This window comes from Genypterus blacodes, unplaced genomic scaffold (assembly GCF_046128005.1).
Source record: "Genypterus blacodes isolate CSIRO-AG114 ecotype Tasmania unplaced genomic scaffold, CSIRO-AGI_Gbla_v1 ptg000499l_1, whole genome shotgun sequence".
Taxonomy (NCBI): domain Eukaryota; kingdom Metazoa; phylum Chordata; class Actinopteri; order Ophidiiformes; family Ophidiidae; genus Genypterus; species Genypterus blacodes.
This window is the reverse complement of record NW_027467258.1, coordinates 170,128-190,000: the sequence shown is the minus strand read 5'-3', so window position 1 is coordinate 190,000 and position 19,873 is coordinate 170,128. Positions and strand designations below refer to the sequence as shown.

The 19,873-nt window shown below is 49.3% G+C and overlaps 2 protein-coding genes across 3 annotated transcripts in view; one reads left to right on the top strand and one right to left on the bottom strand.

Moving 5' to 3' along the window:
- Positions 1-4,028, top strand: part of LOC142990295 (bone morphogenetic protein receptor type-2-like) — a 12,358-nt gene extending 8,330 nt beyond the window's left edge. For both annotated transcript variants that reach the window (XM_076140033.1, XM_076140032.1), the window contains exons 17-19: positions 459-596; positions 680-1,820; positions 2,310-4,028. In XM_076140033.1, the coding sequence (XP_075996148.1) occupies positions 459-596; positions 680-1,820; positions 2,310-2,569 (1,539 nt within the window). In that variant the 3' untranslated portion in view covers positions 2,570-4,028. The remainder of the gene's footprint in view (positions 1-458; positions 597-679; positions 1,821-2,309) is intronic.
- A 973-nt stretch (positions 4,029-5,001) lies between these two features.
- Positions 5,002-19,873, bottom strand: part of LOC142990296 (titin-like) — a 159,223-nt gene continuing 144,351 nt past the window's right edge. Inside the window, 19 exon segments of the mRNA XM_076140034.1 lie at positions 5,002-5,167; positions 5,717-5,786; positions 6,088-6,396; positions 6,597-11,567; positions 11,936-12,541; positions 12,719-13,024; positions 13,143-13,718; positions 13,882-14,181; positions 14,283-14,585; positions 14,693-15,277; positions 15,369-15,671; positions 15,785-16,087; positions 16,361-16,660; positions 16,747-17,034; positions 17,232-17,825; positions 18,031-18,312; positions 18,434-18,736; positions 18,821-19,126; positions 19,506-19,805. Of these exon segments, the coding sequence (XP_075996149.1) occupies positions 5,002-5,167; positions 5,717-5,786; positions 6,088-6,396; positions 6,597-11,567; positions 11,936-12,541; positions 12,719-13,024; positions 13,143-13,718; positions 13,882-14,181; positions 14,283-14,585; positions 14,693-15,277; positions 15,369-15,671; positions 15,785-16,087; positions 16,361-16,660; positions 16,747-17,034; positions 17,232-17,825; positions 18,031-18,312; positions 18,434-18,736; positions 18,821-19,126; positions 19,506-19,805 (11,171 nt within the window).

The window sequence follows — 19,873 nt, the reverse complement described above, 5'->3', positions numbered from 1 at the left end:
ACAACTACACACAACTACACACAACTACACACAACTACACACTACTACACACTACTACACACTACTACACACTACTACACACTACTACACACCACTACACACCACTACACACCACTACACACCACTACACACAACTACACACTACTACACACTACTACACACCACTACACACCACTACACACAACTACACACCACTACACACCACTACACACTACTACACACCACTACACACTACTACACACTACTACACACTACTACACACAACTACACACAACTACACACTACTACACACAACTACACACCACTACACACCACTACACACTACTACACACTACTACACACTACTACACACTACTACACACTACTACACACAACTACACACCACTACACACTACTACACACTTATACACAACACTAAACACAGATTCCCAAAGCTGGTCCCATTCTCTTTCCTCTAGGTCTCAGTGGCGCCCCCTGGTGGTGAAGAGGGGGCAGAGCCGCTCAGCTCCTCTTCAGTCCTCCCCAAACAGCAGAACCTCCCCCAGAGGCCCGGCTGCCTGTCTCTCCCTCTCACCTGCAGGCCCGACCACAGACAGGTGAGAGGGTTTGATTGAGTTGAGTTGTTTTGTGGTTCAGGATCATTTTCCCTTGTGACTGTTTGTTGTTGTGTGTGTGTCAGGTGGAAACGGGCGTGGCTAAGATGAACACGGCTGTAGAGCCTCACATGGTAACCACGGTTACCAACAACTCGGGCACCAGAGGCGGTATCAGCGGAGGGAACCGAGTCTATCCGGTCGCTGTGGTCGTCAATGGTAACAGCGGCGCCGCCCCCACTCAGGTGACCAGCAGGACAATGGGAGGAGGGAGGAGCAACCCGGCCGGGCCGCAGGAGGAGGAGGAGGAGGAGGAGGAGGAGAAGGTGGAGGGGGGGCTGAGCACAGGAGAGGATGGCGGCCTGAACCTCCTCAACTCCAGTCCGGATGAACACGAACCTTTGCTGAGGGGAGAGCAGGACTGTCTTCATCGGGACCAACGGCGTCACTATCATCAGTCAGGACGAAGCTCCAATGCCAACAACAACAACAACAGACTCACACCAGTGTCCAAACTCCAGGGGTCAGAGGTCAGTCAAGGTGGGGGGATCAGCGGTCCTAAACCTCAGCTGCTCCTCACAGAGACTGGACCGGGTCCTGCGCCAGAACTGATGTGCCAAATCCCAACAACAAAGGCCCCTCTTACATCCCAGGATCCTGGTCCACAAACCCACAAAGTCCATGCTGCAGTTCCAGTTTTGGCCCCTGCATGGAGCAGAAACCCTCCTGCTGCACCCTGGGGCTCTGGATCAGCTTCACCCTCAGCTTCTGCTCCAGTTTTAGGAGCTCCCCAAACCTGGGCTTCACACGGACGTACTACAGTCCTTAAAACCTCAATCTCATCTTCAAAAACCCTCATCCCAAGTCCAAACAGTCCAGTTCTGGAAACTACAGTCTCAGATCCAGCAAATTCTGGTCCAAAAGCTCCCCCATCAGATCCTGAAGTTCCCGCAGATATAGAGGATCCAATCGTAGTAAAACCAGATCTGGAACCTCAGGCACTGGAAGCTCCACCCTCAAACCTAGAGGCTCCAGCTTTAATGGCTCCTGCCCCAGAGCTTCAAACTCTGGATTCTGTAGTTGCAGAAGCTTCAGCTGCAGGGGTTCCATCTCCAGAGGGTCCAGTCATAGGATCTGAATGTGCAGCCCTGTCAGTGAGACGAGCTATGGGCAGGAGGCCAGAGCGTCCCTGCTCCTTGGACCTGTCCTCCTCCTTCACCTCCTCAGGCCAGTCTCTCTTTTTTATTCCACCTTTTAGCAGAGTGATTACGCTTTCACATATGTGTGACCACGCCCATATGTGTGGCCACGCCCATATGTGTGGCCACGCCCACATCAGCCAGGTCGTTGCATGTGTCACCTTATTTTCTTCCCACAAGAACACCTGTAGTCCAGAAGTCTGGAGAGAGGAAAAACCACTTTGCCAGGACGAGAGTCGCTCCTAGGTCTACTAGTTGCCATGTTAAGAGGGCGGGGCTTCTGTTTACACCCTCCCACTTCACTTCTCTCCACTGCGTCATTTGTTTTCATTGACCTGAAGTTACAAAGACGCACTGGAAGGATTCAGATTTCAAACATAGATTTTGTGAATTTCTGTGTAGAACACGACAGGAAGTGTGACTTTCATTCAGGTAAAGACGCTACTTCCTGTGCTGTCATTCATTTGCCCCCTTGTGGCAGCAGTCATGAATGACCTTCTTCTCTTTCTTTCTTTAGACGATGGCAGCAGTCTGAGTGCTTCAGGAGAGAAGATCAAGCGGCGCATCAAGACGCCGTATAGCGTGAAAAAATACCGTCCGGCATCCTGGGTGGTCTCCATGGATACAACCTTTGACCTGGACTACAGTCAGTACAGCTCCAGAAGCCTCGGTAGCCCCAAAATCAACCAGTCCAAATCCAGCATGGCAGTGTTTTTGGTGGGAAGAGGAGCGACGTCGTCCGTGACCTCTGACCCAGACGGGATGACCTGCTTCTGAAGGCGGAGTGCTTTATGTCTTCATATACTGGCCGCTTCCTGTTCAAATGTTGCACGAGTTTACTGACGGATGCACCTGCAGCCGTCCCCCTTTGACCCTGACCTTTGACCCTGCCTGAGGGGCAGACAACCACGACCTGGACGTCAGTCCTTAATCGTTGTTGGGTGAAGACATTTCATGGCCAGTGAAGAAATTAAGAAAATTAGTTGAAGAAATGGCGATTTAATGCTGTAACAAAAGAGGGTTGATTGATAAGTTCTGAGCCTCACTTGCCTGGAAAAATCGGTCAAACCCATTTTATGGAACTTGTCTGATAAACTAAATAAGAAGAAAAAAGAACTATGAGAGCTGAATGCTAAAAATAATTCAGATAAAAAAGGTAGAAACAGTAAATGTTTACTCATGTTCTCATTTGAATGAAATGACATAAGTGCTGTTTGGTGCATTGAAAGGCCGAATCGTTAGGATTCATGGTAAGTTCTTATCTTTTAAGAATATAAAAATGTCACATTTTATAACTTCCATTTCTCAGCACGTAAGTTTTTTAAATATTCTTTTATAAATGAGCTGTAAAATGTAACATGATGTCATCATATCTACCACATGTTAGCCTTTCAACCTTCATTTACAATGTTTGTAAAGTTAGTCATTTTTATTTTTTAGAAAAAGTTAAAAGTTTCAGATACTAAAGAATAATTGTTACAGCTTTGTATATCACACGCTTAGAAAGCATTAATAATGACTGATCTCATGTTTGTATGATGCTAACTGTGCTGTGGACCCAGCAGGCACCGACAACTACTGTAGGTCCCAGAACCACAGCTCTGACCCAGAATAAAGTCCAGCATAAGGTCACAAGCTTCACAGGTAAAAAGTCCAAATCCTTTCTTTCCTCTCTCCAAAGGAGTTCTGGGTAAACAAACACACAGAGGAGACAAATGAGCACCTAGCTTCTGCTGTTACGCTTTTATACAGTAAACTGACATTTACTACATTGACACAACTCTGTGTCCTCCTGAGTGTTAACCTCTCCAGTGCCCTGTTCAACCTCCTGAGTGTTAACCTCTCCAGTGCCCTGTTCAACCTCCTGAGTGTTTACCTCTCCAGTGCTCTTTCCTGTGTTCCCTTGAGTTTTCACCGGATTGTACACTTCCCTGTAGTTTTTGATATCAGGATTTCTTGATTACTTTATTTTGTAATTTCTTTGATGTCGTGATTTCTAGATTTATGATTTTGTGATTTCATGACTTCAAGATTTCTAGATATTATGATTTTTTTATCAAGTTTCTCTGTAGTTTTCCCTGTACTTTCCCAAAAGTTTCCCCGTAGTTTTCCTGAAAGTTTCCTGCACTTTTCCCCGTTTTTTTCCTTGAAGTTTTCCAAAATTTCCTGAACATTTTTCAGTAGTTTTCCCTATAATTTTCCCTAATGTAAACGTCACCGAAAGTTTCCTTGTAGTTTTCAAAAAGTTACCCTGGAGTTTTCTCAAAAGTTTCCCCTGTAATTTTCCTGAAAGTTTCCCTCTAGTTTTCCGGATATATTCCCGAAAGTTTCCCCTGTACTTTTCCCAACAATTTCCCAGTAGCTTTCCCGAGTTTCCCTGTAATTGTCCCTATAGGTTTTTTACGTGTATGATTTCTTCATTTCATATTTTCTTGATTTTAAGATATGTTGATTTCTTTTTCAAGTTACCCTGTAGTTTTATGGAGAGCTTCCCTGTAGTTTCCGTCATTTACCCGAAACTTTGCTGTAATTTCCCGAAAGTTTCCCTGTAGTTTTTGATTTCATGATTACACGGGTGTATGATTTCATGAGATCAAAGGCGGGCCGTATTTGGCCGCAGGTTCCCCCCCCTTCACCTGATCAATCCCTCATGAAGGAGAAGGAGGCGTGTTGGAATTCACTGCACACTGAAATTGAACGGCTCCCAGACATGAAGACCGGCTGATTTAAGATGATCTGGAGTAGTCCCTTCATTTTTTCCAGAGGTGTGTGTGTGTGTGTGTGTGTGTGTGTGTGTGTGTGTGTGTGTTTTTCCTGCAGAGTGAAGATTCCAGTTTACACTTTGATCTTGTCTGTGTAACAAAAATGCAAGAAGACGACATCATAATTGTGCTGAATCATGCTTTATTAAATCAGTAATCATTAAACTCGAGGAGGACGTTTATACTTCATATAAATCAAAGTGCAGGGCTTCATAAATGCAAACTGTTTTTCTTTCCTTTCACAGCTGATGGCTTCACTGAGAAAGGCCCTGACAGGTGACGACTAAAAGCTACAAACACTCAACACACACAACACAGTAACCTAGCAATCCTCCAAGAGGCGGCGCCGCTTCTGCAGAAGGAGAGCCGGCCCGGACTTTAAATGTTGTTAGCTTTATCAAAAGCCGGTCCGGCCGTCCCGCTGACAGAAACGGCGCTCCCTATGGTTTAAATGATGTCGAAGCTCCAGGCGCCGGCCGCAGGCGCGCTGAGCGGTTCATCAGAGAGAGAACGACGCAGTCGGTCTGAGCGCGAGGCCGCTTCGTGCCGCTCCCACTGAGGGTGAGTGGAGGCGGCGGTCAGGGTCTGCACGCTCATCGGATCAGGACTGTAACTTCACACGCACACGCGTGATGCTAACACAGAGAACTTTCGTCTTTCTGTTGGTTGAGGTATCGTCAGCAGGGAGCCTCTCTACCTGCTGAGGCCAGCTTAGACTTCAACGTAGAGTTGAGGCACAAAAGTTTCAGTTTCTCAGTTTCACAGGGTATTCGTTCCTACGGGAAACTTTCTCCTGTTTTAACATTTGCTCTTTTCTTTCAGTTAATATTATCGTCATAAATAACAATGCATACATTTCCCATAACCGTTCAATTCGGCTATATACATTATGTACATGTCACAGAAAAGTCCTATAAGTCATAACTGTCAAATATGGCACATCTTATAACAATGTTAGACTTTAGTCTAGTTTGGCATAAATTAATGTCAAAAATATTCATATTTACAAGAACAGAAATCAGGATCTTTATCACGTGGATTATTCTTGCTAGTTCACTAAATAAAAAGGTGTGGAGGAGGGAAAATGGGATCAAAATTTACTTTGTGAGCATTTTAAACTTTACATGGATCGAATGTGAAGGTTGAGCCGAGTTTATTGGACGGTTGGATCTTGTAGGCGCCGGCGTCATCCTCCTTCACCGCAGCGCTCCTCAGCGCGGTGAGGTCGTCCGCTTGGACAGGGAGGCGCCTGGAGGAGGGGAGAGAAACCAGGTCAGACAGAAGAGGGGACGCTTCCAAAACCACCTAGTCAGCGGGTAGAGTTTACTCTAATGAGTCATTCATGCTTTTAAATGAGTGAGGAGTCAAACATGAAGTCCTCTGTCATTGATCTGGTTGCTCTTCATCGTGCTGCCTGAACTGCATCAACATCACAATACAGAAGAAAATGAAACTGGAGTGAAGTGAGACGCAGTCCTGCATCTGTGTTTACATCGTTAGGAGGACGCACATGTGAAGAAAGGAGCGTCTCACCTGAGCCGAGGGCCCTCAGCGAGGACGAGGCCTCCACATGAGACTGAGACTGAGTCATCTCCATCATGGAGCTGCTGGAGCTGCTGGTGACCACAGACTCAGACGTCATGGCCGACATGCTCGAGGCCGACATGCTTTCAAAAGAAAAGCCTGCAGTGGCCGCGGCGGAGTGGGAGGAGCTGCTGCTGTGAGCGCTGCTCTGCATGGAAGCTGCTTCCATGTGAACCGAGGAGGAGGACATCATGTGGGCGGCAGCGGCAGAACCGCTTCGATCCGCAATGACCATCTTTGTTGTTTCTGCCACAAGAGCTGCAAACCACAAGCACAGGTGCATGAGTACAAGTGTGTCAGTCTGTTCTACATAGGCCACGCCCTACTCAAGTCATGTTTGTTCTACCTGAAACCCCGTGAGCAAACCGGGCGGTTTTGGGTCGAGGAACAACAAACCGGGTTTCATTCTGATAAGAACCTTTAAATACAGAAATCATGAATGGACAAAAGCAACTTACTGGGTGTAGGGGATTTGGGGGACAATGGAGACTTCACTCTCTGGGGTGACCTGACGGGCTCAGGTGACTTCACTCTCTGAGGAGATTTGAGCGGTTCAGGGGACTTCACTCTCTGAGGAGGTTTGACCGGTTCAGGGGACTTCACTCTCTGAGGAGGTTTGAGCGGTTCAGGGGACTTCACTCTCTGAGGAGACTTTAGCGGTTCAGGGGACTTGGCTAGAGGGGACTTGGCCTCTGGAGAGGTGACTCTCTCAACTGCTTTCACCTTGGACTCAGACTTGCGCACTGTCAGAGTGAAATATGCTTCCTGTTTACCTCCAGAATTCTCAACCAGCAGAGTGTAGCTGCCTTCATCTGACATCTCAACAGAGGAGATCTCAAAGGTTGAGTTGTACTGAGTGGAGATGATGTGATGACGCACAGAGGAGCCAATAGCCGCTCCTTCACGCAGCCAGGTGATGGAGGGTGCTGGGTCTCCATCCACATCGCACTCAAATCTGGCGAGGCCTCCCTCCTCCACCACCAGGGACTGTGGTTTGGCCAGGATGTGAGGAGGATCACAGGGCTTCTCTTTCTTCTCCACAACAGTCTTCTCTACAGCAGTGGTTGTTTCAGTCACTGATTCCTTCACTGTTGTTTTAGAGGAAGAAGAGACGTGATACACTTCTGTCATAGTCATCTCAGGGAGATGGGAGGATGGAGGCTCTTCTTCTCTGCGGCGTGAAGAGAAAGCAGCATATTCTCCAGCAACATCCAGTATAGCGTAGTCAGAAGTCTCTCCTTTAGCATTTCTGCAGACCACACGGTAGGTGCCAGCATCTTCAGTCACACAGTCAATAATCTGGAGAGTCAGGACTCCGCTGATGTTGGCCATGTGGTATTTGCTGCTCTGCTCAATCTCTTTGCCATTGTGGAACCACTGGACCTCAGGCTCAGGTTTGGCCTGAACATTGAGGGTGAACTTTGTGTTGGAGCCGTGCGGTACACGATGAGACCGCATCCTGATGGTAACACGTGGAACATGGTCAAGGCTGAACGGAGCCTGGGACACCACCTCCACCGTCCTCTCCACCGACCTCCTCTCTGCTCTCAATGCATACTTCCTCTCCTCATATCTAGACATGAAGTCCACTTTAGGTAGGGCTACATCAGGTTTTGCAGCCTTCGCTGGGGTAGGGAGACTCCTCTGTTCAGGTTCAGGTGGTGGAAGCTTCTTGATTGCTCTAGGAACATATTCTGAAGTTAAACAGGTCAGGTGCTCAGACTGAGCGCCCTCAGAATATGTGGTGACAGCCACTGACTTTTCTTTTCTTGACACTTTGGTTGTTTCCTCAAACTCCATGCGTTTGAGTTGACTCTTGTAAGTAGAGATCCTCTGATTGGTTTTGTGCGGGCGCAGCAGCTCCTGGTCTTCTCTCTCGTCATACACGTTCTGCCCAGCACCTGAGGGTTTGTATGTGGCCTTGTCGTGGCGCTGGCGGAGCTCAAGGAAGCTCGGACCAGCTTCATACTTAGATGGAATCCTGTAGGAGTCGTACCTGTGTAGATCTTCTCCCTCTTCATCATCACTGTAGACTCTTCTGGGTGATGAAGGGCGCAGGGCAGACAGCTCAAAGCGAACGGGACTAAAGCTCGGCGGAGAGACAGAGTAGCAGAGCTCCAGCTCCTCCTCAAGACGAAGCCTCTCCTCTTCAGTTCTCTTCATAGACAGGTATTCGTTCACCGGCAGTAGGAGCTCCTCATCTGACAGGTCACCCAGAGACCTCCTCCTGATTCTGTGGTAGGCCTCTATCTCAGGGGAAGGAGTACGGTGCCTTGCGGGTCGCACAGTCTCCAAGTCATCCTGAGTCATGGCTGAGATGCGCCACTTTGGCTTATACTGGTCCTTGATCCTGACAGGCACCTCATAGAACTGCTCCCACCTGGAGAGGCGAATGCGCTTCATCCTCTTCTGCTTGATCTTCTCCAGTGGCTCAGGGAACTCGTACTGATCACGCAGTTTCTTGTACCATTTCATGTCAGAAAAGGGCTGGAAGTGTTTTATCTGAACATCTTCCTCAAGAGCAGAGGGGTTCACGACACGAGGAGCAGGAACAACGTACGGCATACGCAGCCTCTTCTCATCTGCCCGCTTCTTCTTCTCCTCCTTCTCTTTCTTTATCTCAGCCTCCGTCTTCTCACCCTTCTTGGTTGTGACAGCTGGCTTAAACATGGTTGCTGCCTCCCTGACCGCCTGCACTGCCACAGGTGGAAGAGGCATAATAACAGTGCCTGTCATGATCTGATGCAGCCTCACCTTCTTCGCCAGTTGTTCCTTTCCAGCAGCCTTCTGTTTCTCCTTGTCACTCAGCTCGTACTCCTTCTTTACATGAGTGACACGTTCTACTTTCAGGGCGGCCTGGCAACTGGCAGATCCGGCTGTGTTGGTAGCAGTAACTCTGTACACACCAGAGTCTTCAGGGAGCGTGTCTCTCACATGAAGGATATAGTAATCCAAGCCCTCGTGGACGACCTCGATAGACGGTCCAAAGGCCATCGGAGTGCCGTCCTTCTCCCATTTCAGTGCGGGGTGGCCAGATACTCTGATCTCAAAGCGGACATTCTGGCCCTCCTTGCAGTCGACGTTTGCAAGCAAACGTTTGAACATGGGCCTCAGGGTGAGGTCGGCCGGTTTGGGTCGGGGAACAACAGTAAGACGCGCCTTGCAGCTGTCATCGCCGTACCTGTTACGAGCCACGACACTGTACTCTGCATCATCCTCATCATCCACTTTGTTTATGATCAGCTGGTACAGACCCTTGTCAGTGATGAAAGTATATTTCTTGTCGTCATATCCAGGCACGAGCTTCTGTCCAGACTTGTGCCAGATGACCCGAGGCTCAGGGTGGACAGTGATGGTGACACTGAAGCGCACCTTCTCACCCATGTACGCTGTGTGGTTGACCAGAGGAAGGGTGAACTCCGGAGGCTTCTGCAAGAGTCTGGCAGTGTCAACTCTGCGTTTTGTCCTCTTCACTACACGGGCTGTGAAGAAGTCACGGTAGGATCTGATGCCATTGATGAAGAGCTCTGCATAAGCGCTGTCCTCACCGTACTCATTCACCACCTTGCACCTGTAGGTGCCATCATCTGCTCTTGTGAGCCTGTTGACGGTGATCACAGCGAGGCCATCCTCATATTCTATCTCGCATTTGTCACCTGCCTCAAGCTGCCTGACGCCGCAGTACCACGTCACCTCAGTTGCGCTGTCATAGTTGTCAATGTGGCAGATAAACTTCACGCTGTCACCCTCACTGGCCACCGCATGGCCAATCTGTCCGGCCAGAGGACCGTGTTCAAATGGAGCAATCTTCACCTTTGCAACAAAGACTCCCCGCTGGGTCCTGATGGAGCCACCGCTGGCTATCCGGGCAGCAGAGACCACAGTGCTCCACTCTTTCCTCACCATTGTCTGGTAGTATCTCTTGTGCCTGCTGGTCTGGATCGCCCTGGAGCTGAGCTCGGCTTCAGGTCGTGTCAGCCAAGGATGCGCCAGAGCTTCTGCAGCAGACATGCGGTGTCTGCGATCCTTTGTCATCAACCGGTCAGTGAAGTCTAGTGACTCAACGTTGACCTGCTTGAAGAACTCATCATCGTAGCTGTAGGCTGCATTGGAGATGTTGTCAATCATCTGTTGGTTGGTTTCAGCAGTAAATGGATTGAGGCCACTGAGGAGCACATAGGCCAGGACACCAACAGACCACATGTCTGTGACACTGCTGACCATGTCACACTGGTGGATCTCGGGGGCAGCGTACTCTGCAGTGGTGTACTGGACTTTGGTCTGGTCTCCAGGGGTCAGGTGTCTGGCCTGGCCCAGCTCAATAATCTTCACATTAGAGCCTGTTCTAGTTGTGTATACAATGTTCTCAGGCCTGATATCAAAGTGTCCGTAGTCCTGACCGTGCAGGAAGTGCAGAGCTGAGCAAACCTGCCTGATGTAGTTAACAATCTCACACTCATTAAGTTCAAAGTCAGCTGTGTAGAGGCGCTCAAAGATGTCAACACCAGAGATGAAGTCATAGATCATGACCAGCTCCTCTGGGCTGTCAAAGGAGTGGTGGAGGAGCAGGAAGTTTACGTGTTTGGCAAGATTCAGCGTGGCAATTTCCTTCTTGACTATAGCTTGATCAGCCCCCCTCACTTTCACAAATTTGGCCATGTAGGTCTTCTCAGAGCTGACGTCAACACAGCGGTGGACGATGCCAAACTGACCTCTGCCCAGCTCTTCTGCAATTGCATATTTGTTGTGCAGATTCTTGGACTCGGAGTGTGGAGCTTTGCCCTTGGGGACACGGCCGGTGTCATCGACCTCTCTGTCGTACAGCAGGACTCTGGATTTGTCCTCCTTGGTCATGACTGGCCCGCTGCTCTCAGATGGAGCACTTTGTCCAAATTTGTTCTCAGCAATGACTCTGAACTGGTAGCTGGTTCCTCCAAAGAGATCAGTAACGGTGTAATGGGTGTCACGGGACTGGACGACACGCTGCCACCTCTCTGCAGTGGTTGGACACTTCTCTATGATGTAATTGATGACCCTGCTGCCGCCATCATTTGCCGGTGCCACCCAATTCAATGTGACCGAGTCTCTGGAGACATCGCTGGCTTTGATGCCACGTGGAGGATCGGGGACGTCTGCCACGTCCAGTTCAACCGTCTGCTGGTCAATGCCAAATCTGTTCTTGGCACAAACAATGTAGAAACCAGCATCCTTCTTCTCCACTCCGTTGGGGAACACCAAAGCAGTGAATGATCTGGTGACGATGACTTGGTAATGGCCGTTGCTGTCAATGAGATCCTGACCCTTCTGCCATGTGATGACTGGATCTGGTTTGCCACTGAAAGGAATCTTGATGTTGACCATCTCTCCACGCAGGGCAGGGATGGCTTCCTTGTCCTTCAGGTTCTTGGGTAGATTGATCTTGGCAGGGACTGCAAATAAGAAAGGAAACATAAATGTTAAACTCTGCTCTGCCCACACTTTGGTGACTCTCGTCATTCTTGATTCAACTTTAATTCAGTGCAGTGCCCCCCCCCCCCCCCCCCCCCCCCCCCCGCCCCTTATTTGTTTTTGGGTAAATAAAAATCCCCAAATCTAACAGTAAATTGTATCCTTGCACTTGTCATAGCTGTGCCACATCTCAATTCATCAAAAATCATTTTGTCATGTTGTTCTGTGCCCCAAAAAGATGATAACATCACACACATTTCAGAAGGTAAATGAATGACAGACGTGCTGATACATTCTTGCTGTATTGTACAGCAGCAGGATGGGCGGGTCGATGTCTTTGAGCACTTACTTTCAACATCTAGAGACACTGTAGTACAGATGGAGCCTCCTTGGTTGGTGGCCCTGATCTGGTACACAGTGGAGTCTTCCTCATCAGCATCAGTGATAACCAGCTGGTGGTAGCCTCCCTTGAACTCCTGGATCTTGATCTTCTGTCCATCAGAATGGATCTCCTTTCCTCGCCTGAACCATTTAATGACAGGCTTGGGTTGTCCAGTGATCTTGCAGACAAGCGTGGCGTTGCTCTTGTACTTGACACTCATGTTCCTCAGCTCCTCCTTGAAGGCTGGAGCGCGGATCTCAACAGCAGTGGCCGGGACAATAGGAGCAGACTCCTCACTGTAGTCGCTCTGTCCCCCAAGGTTCTCGCACCTCACACGGAAGACATACTGGCAACCCTCTGTCAGATGCTTGACAGAGAACACAGTCTGCTTGATCTCATCTGTGGTCACTGAGGTCCAGTCGGTCCATTCTTTTTTCTCCTTCTTCTCCTTCTTCTCCAAGCAGTAGCTCTTGATCTTAGAGCCACCGTCGGTGAGTGGAGGCCTCCAGGACACCACACAGGAGTCCTTGGTGATTCCAGAGACAACGGGGGACACAGGAGGTGATGGTTTCTCTGTTGATGGAGAGATCAGATACATTAACTTCAGTTAAGACTCAGTGATGATGAACACTTCCAGTACCTGCAGTATATTTAGTATGAAATCCAGAAGTCATTTCCAGAAACTAAACTCCTTTCAAAACTCACCAGGACTGTTTTGAATGAATAAGTGCTGTCTATAGATGAACTCACCCAGCTGGCTCTTTATAAGGATCGGTGCAGTCAGCCCCAGGGGTTCACTGTTTCCATAGCGATTCTGGGCGTACACACGGAAGAAGTACCCGGCACTATCGATCAGGTTGGGCACTCGGCACGAGGTACCGTTGATGGAAGATGACACCAGTTCCCACTCGGTTCCCTCCTTGTCCTCTCGCTTCTCCACAATGTAGTTAGTGATCATGGCACCTCCGTCATCCTTCGAGGGCTTCCAGCTGATGATGACGGAGTTCTTCAGGAGGGCTTCCAGGACAATGGGCCCCTGAGGAACGTCAGGTTTGTCTGCGGATTACAGAAGGTGTTACTGATGAAATAAAAATCAATCAGATCTGGGAAATCAGTTTGAGAGATTTCACAGACTCCACTACACATCAAAGAGAAACAGTCGTCATTATCATACCATAGATTTCCACATTAAAGGCTGTGTCGGCTCTGCCAAAGTGGTTGTGCAGTCTGATCCTATATTTGCCTCCGTGGACTCTGCGCTGGACGTTCTTGATGATCAGATGGGTGTAGTGCTCAGTGGTCTCGATGCTGATGTCCTCTGTGTTCTCCAGGGTCTTGGCCCCATGGAGCCACATAATCTTGGGCTCAGGGCGTCCGATGTAGACGGCATGGATGCGTAGGGTGGTTCCCAGGCCGGCATAGTAGGTATCCTTAATTGGGTAGTCAGGGTGGAAGGATGCAGGGGCCTCCAGCACCAGAGCACCGGTGGTCTCAGCCTCTCCAGCGTCGTTGATGGCCTTGCAGGTGTACTCGCCCTCATCTTCCTGTTGGTCTGTCATGATGGACAGGGAGTGATTGCGGCCGTCGGAGCTCATCTCAAATTTGCGGGACTCCACAATTTCCTTGCCAGCATGGTACCACTTCATCTCAGGAACAGGACGGCCGATAATCTGGCACTTCATGACTGCGGGCTGGCCGAGCTTTGCAGTAACTTCATCCATTTCCTTTCTCAGGCTTGGTTTATTTTCCACTGAAAGAACAAAACGAGAGATGCAACCATGGCTTGGCAACGTGCTTCATGACATCGATTACAACATGGAACACTCAATAATTGAACATTTGATCACCGATTCTTTATGACTTTCTACCTAAATTCCCACAATACACTTTCAACCTCTTTTGACTTTACTCACCACTCGGTTTGGTCTTGATGCATGTGGCGGTTCTACGAGGTCGGCTCATTCCAGTCTCGTTTTCAGCAAATACTCTGAACTCGTACTCGGTGGACTCGGCCAGTCCAGGCATGGTGAACTCCTTCTCCTTCAGCTGCTGCTTGTTGCATTTCTTCCAGGTGCTCTCGATGGATTTCCTGTATTCCACCCAGTAGCCTAGGATCTCCTTTCCTCCGTCACATTCTGGAGCTTGCCAGCGGATTGTAATGTAGTTGTTCATCACGGTAACTGTGTCAATCTCGCCTGGTTGGCTGGGTTTGTCTGGAAGAGGAGACATCGAAGTGAGTCACACACAGTGATCAGGGCTAAACAATCTAGTTTGTAATCAGGTCTCTTAAACAGCATTAAAAGTCAAGACTGACCGAATGGATCCTTGCATGTGACGGGGTCAGACGCCGGCCCGGCCTGACTCTCACCGATGTCGTTGACGGCAACAACGCGGAATTGGTACTCAGAGTCGGGAGTGAGTCCAGGCAGAGTGAACATGGTGGAGGTGATCTTAGTCTCGTGGCGGGACCAGGTCTCAGCAGAAACCTCCTTATAGTCAACATAGTAACCTGTGATCGCAGATCCACCGTCGTCTTTTGGTCTGGACCAGGCCAGAGCCACAGAGCTCTTGGTGACGTCCATGATCTCAGGCGGCGTGTTTGAAGGCTCGGGCACACCTGGATTTAGTAACAAAGAAGAGAAATGTATCTTAGAATTCAAAAGAGAAATTGGGTGAATGAAAATTGAATTTCTGAAAGCAGACGGAGTGGAAGTAAACACTCACACAGAGGAGTCTTGGGCACCAGGGGCTGTTCAGACTTCAGTGATGCACTAATGCCAAATGAGTTTTCAGCTGTGACCTTGAAGTGGTACTCTGTTCCCTCGTTGAGTCCCTTGACCACCAGCTGTGTGTCGGTCACTCTGGAGTCTACGGTGTACCAGGCATTTCTGCATACCTCGCGTCTCTCCACGATGTAGCCCAGGACCTCTGAGGCGCCATCATCAGCAGGTGCCTTCCAGGTCAGTTTCACAGAGCTTGCCTGGATCTCCTCAAACACCAGCGGCCCTTGTGGAGCGCTGGGCCGGCCGATGACCTTCACTTTAATCTGGGCCTTCTTTTTGCCCACCTTGTTCTCCAGCAGGAGGTCATAGACACCTGAGTCACTCCTCTCTGCACCCTTGATGACCAGCTCACTGGTATCCTCCGTGGTTGCGATCATGGCATTGGCGGAGACCAAACCGCCGTCCTTTGACCATTTACAGGTCGGGTGGGGTTTACCTTTGATGGGCAACGAGAGACGCACTACTCCACCCTGCCGCACCACGTACACATCTTTGTACTTCACCTCCAGGTCATAACCAGGAGATTCTGGAGGAAAACAGCAACAGTTGGACTTCAAATGCTCTCACTGCTGATTTGGCAAAAATAATTTGGATTCCTGTGTTTACTGCATGCTTACCCAGCATCTCTGTGACCGTCACAGTTCCTGGCACTTCGGCGGGTTCTCCAGAGCCACCGGCATTGCAGGCCATGACCCGGAACTTGAACTCCTCACCCTGTGGCATTTTGGTCAGCGTGTACTCGCAGATCAAGGATGGTGTGGTGTTGCATTTAATCCAGGCCATGGTGCCAACCTTCTGCATCTCAATCAGGTAGCCGTCCACACGAGCATCTCCCTCCTCATCAGGAGGACTCCAAGCAAGAGACACTGAGGACATGGTGGTATCTGTGATCCTTGGGTTCTGAGGACAACCGGGTGGATCTGGAAGGTAACAAAAGCAAGTAAGCCAGGTGATCCTTAAAAGCCAAACACAAAGGAAAAAACTTAACACGATAACAATAAAGGCTTCAATAATACATCCTGATTTCTCTCACCAATGGGATCTGTTGCCACAGCTGGTTTGGACAGCAGACTGGGTTTACTCATTCCTCTGACATTGATGGCAGTGACTCTGTGTTCGTATTCCAGGCCCTCGATCAGCTCAGTGGATCGGTACCTGGTCATGGTGATGGGGTTCTTGTTGGCACGCACCCATCTGTCTGACCTGACCTCTTTACGCTCAACAATGTATCCAGAGACCTCAAGGCCACCGTCTTCATCTGGCGGGTTCCAGGCCACGGTCATGCCATCACGGGACACGTCAAAGATGGTCGGTCGGCCAGGAGGTCCAGGAACATCTGAGGAAGAAGGAGAACATGTTGCTGTACTACTGCCTAAAACCAGGATGTGTAGGTGTAACATATAAATATATTTATAATATAAATAGTTCTTGTCATTTTTAAGGAAGGTTCTATAACTCCACGCCAATGTTTTTTGGCGGTCTGGATCATTGTCCTCTCAAATACAGAAAGGTTAGTGTTCTAAGCAGGGAGCACATTTTGACAATTGGGGGTGACGTTAGGTGACAGGACATTTATTCAATTAATACAAGAATCATTTGAATGTCTTACTCGTCAAACTCCTGCAGGTGACGATGTCGGACTGCAGGAACTCTCCGGTGCCGTAACGGTTCACCGCTGCCATTCTGAAGACGTACTCGTCTCCCTCAATCAGATTCTCAAACCTGAACGTGGCTCGGCTAATGGAGTCGCAGACAGGAACCCAGCCGGGCCTGTGGGCATCGCGCTGCTCCACCGCATAGCCGCTGACCGGAGCTCCACCATCTCTGACTGGAGGATCCCAGCTACAGGTGACACTGTTGGCATCAACCTCGTCTAACCTGATTGGTCCCTTTGGCTCATCAGGTTTGGCTGTGAAAAGGACGAAATATCTTTCAATTAATGGGAACGACATGGTAATTGTTCATTTAGAAAACGCAAACAAAAGCATTCCTTACACAGGATGATGACTTTGATGACCTCGGTCGCCACACCCACAGCGTTCTTCAACTCCAGGGTCCAGTCTCCGGTGTCGTCAATGGTGGTGTCAGACACGGTGAGTTTAGAGAACTTTCCAGTGCTGGTGATCTTGATACGGTCTGTGGCTTTGACCCTGTTGTCATTGAAGTACCAGGCACAGACAGGAGGAGGTCTGCCCACAATAGGCAGGTCCAGCTCAAGGGTCTTACCAGCTAGGACATTGACCACCTTCTGAGGAATACTGGAGAGGTCCACCACCGGCATCACTGGAGGGTCGAGACAAAACACAACCAGCATGAACATTGAGTTTTATATCCAAATATCAAGAATTAAAAAAAAAGGAGAAAAAAATCTAAAACTTTGTAGATGTAGTTGGTTAAGGCAAAAAAAGAGAAATGTAAAAGTGGACCCTGTGGAATCAGAAGGGGAAAATCAATTTCTGCCCTTAAAGATCCAATTTTACCTCTCTGTTCCTGTACGGTGATGGCGGTAACGATCTCCTTCGCAACACCGGCTCCTCGGCTGTTGATGGCTCGGATCCTGAACAGGTACTGCTCGTTCTCGTTGAGTCTCTCGATGGTGTGTTCAAAGTCGGTGATCTTCAGCGTGGCCACCTTCATCCACTTGTCGGTACCAAACTTACAGGCCTCGATGACGTAGCCCGTCAGCCTGCTGCCCCCGTCGTGCTCGGGCTTCTCCCAGCCCAGAGTCACTGTGGACTTTGTGACGTCGATCATCTCAAACTTCTGTGGCGGCTGAGGCACCTCGCAAACCAGGACCACATCAGGGGTCTCACAGGGCTCGCCCACACCATAGATGTTCTCTGGCAGGACCCTGAAGTAGTACAGCATGCCCTCCATCAGTCCATCAATCTTGTAGGAGGTCTTATTGCACTTGGAGGTGATGGTCTTGTAGGCGCGCATTGAAGCCTCGCGTCTTTCGATCATGTAGTTGTTGACTGGCGCTCCGCCGTCCACGGCCGGGGCTTCCCAGGAGATGGTGGCAGATTCTTTGGTCAGTTCTTTAATCTTGATCGGTCCAGTTGGTCCAGGAGTATCTAACAAAGAAATCAGTTTGGTTTTAGAATAAAGATTGTCAAAATAAAAGAGGTTGCATGTATTTTCTTGATAGTGCTTTAAATGACTTTCAAAATAAAAGGAATCTCATTTGAAATCTATGTTTGTTGAAAATGTTTCCTTTGATCCGTTTGAGAACACATTCCTTCATTCATCACATTAAAAAGAACATTTGAGGTGGCTTACCATAAACCTTGACCAGAATGCTGACTTCCTGTTTACCGGCAGAGTTCTCAGCCGTCAGCGTGTACTTGCCAGCATCATAGCGGTGAACTTTTTCGATAATGAGTGTGGTGGAGGTGTTGGTGACATCGATGAAACCACGGTTATGGAGGTCCACACCCGGCTTGGTCCAGGTGATGGTGGGCGAGGGACGTCCGGTGATGTTGATGAAGAAGCGGAGCGAGCCACCGGCACGCAGGCAGATGGTCTTCTTCAGGTCATCGTGGAGCTCCAAGTCAGGAGTTTCTGGTAAAAGAATGATTTCATATTGTTAACTGGTGAACTGGTGTCTAAGCTCCTGAAGTTTTATGCTTTTCCAAATTTAAAAAGGTAAAACTGTTGAGTCTAGACCAGAACGGCGACTTACCGATTCTCTCCACCGGCTCAGTCTCGGCGCAGGGCTCGCTGAAGTCTCCGTTGCCGTTGATGTTGATGCCGGCCACCCTGAAGCAATACTTCTTGCCTGCTGAGAGTCCGCTCACCACATACTCAGTGACCCGCAGGGTCTTATCGTGAGCCTTGGTCCATTCCTCTGCTCCGGCCTCCTGCATCTCCAAGATGTAGCCGATCACGTCGGCACCTCCGTCTTCCACAGGGCGGGACCAGGCCAGGCTGATGCTGTCAGCGTGGGTGTCAGCAATACGGGGGATGGAAGGAGGAGCAGGGGTGCCTATAGGGAGATGAAGGACAATTCATGTGTCAGACTGCAGATCAGGAATGTTTAGTTAGCCTCTCTCACATAGGCTGGACTCACATGTGGGCACCCTGCAGACCACGTAAAGGGAGATCTCGCTGGCTTCGCTCTCTCCAGCCTTGTTGATGGCTGTCACTCTGAACTGGTAAATGTTTCCTTCAGTCAGGCCAGACACCTTCAGCATGGTGTCCAGGTAAGCTCCGTCCCTGTTCACCTTCACCCAGCGGGCGCTCTTCCTCTCCCTCCTCTCCACCAGGTAGTGGATCAGTGGGCTGCCGCCATCGCTTTCAGGCTTCAGCCACTCAATTGTGGCAAAGTCCTTTCCTGATACCAAGATGTCTGGAGCTCCAGGAGGAGTCGGCACAGCTGGAAGAAAATGAGGAAAGGAATGAGTTGTGTGGCAATCAGTCAGAACTCTGAGAGGAGAATAGTACGCCAGCTGATCAAAACCTTCTTACACATTTCTACAATGGCATTTAAACATGCAGCCAGGAACTCTTCACTGATTTCACTTAAATGAAGTTCACTCCAGGGCTTTACAGTGGGCCGGGTTATGCCCCGGGTTTCATTGTGATTAAGGGGGAGGTCCTAGCCGCTGTTGCCATGTGCTTGCTCATGGGGGAATGTTGGGCCTCTTTAATGTTCTGCATGTAAAGTGCCTGGAGATAACGTTTGTTGTGATTCGGTGCTAAATTGATAATTACATTGATGAAGTTGAATTGAATGAAAGTTGAATTGTACTTACTGAAGGTGTTTCTGGCGACCATGGGCTCAGACTGAATGTGGACCCCAGCTCCGTACTTGTTGACTCCACGGACTCTGAACAGGTACTCCGTGTTCTTGAACAGTCCTGTGATGTTACAGCTCAGCTCCTTGCACTCGTCGTTCATGATGACCCAGTTCAGCCTGTTGGTGTCGCGTCTCTCCACGATGTAGTGGGACACGTCGTCACCGCCGTCCTCCACAGGAGGCTTCCAGCTCAGTGTGCAGGAGTCCTCTGTGATCTTACTGATCTCAATACTGCCTTCACAAACTCCAGGTGTGTCTGGGAAGATGAGGTGAAACAAAGTTCAGTTTGAGTGTTCCCTTACGTTTATCTCAGTTTGACACATT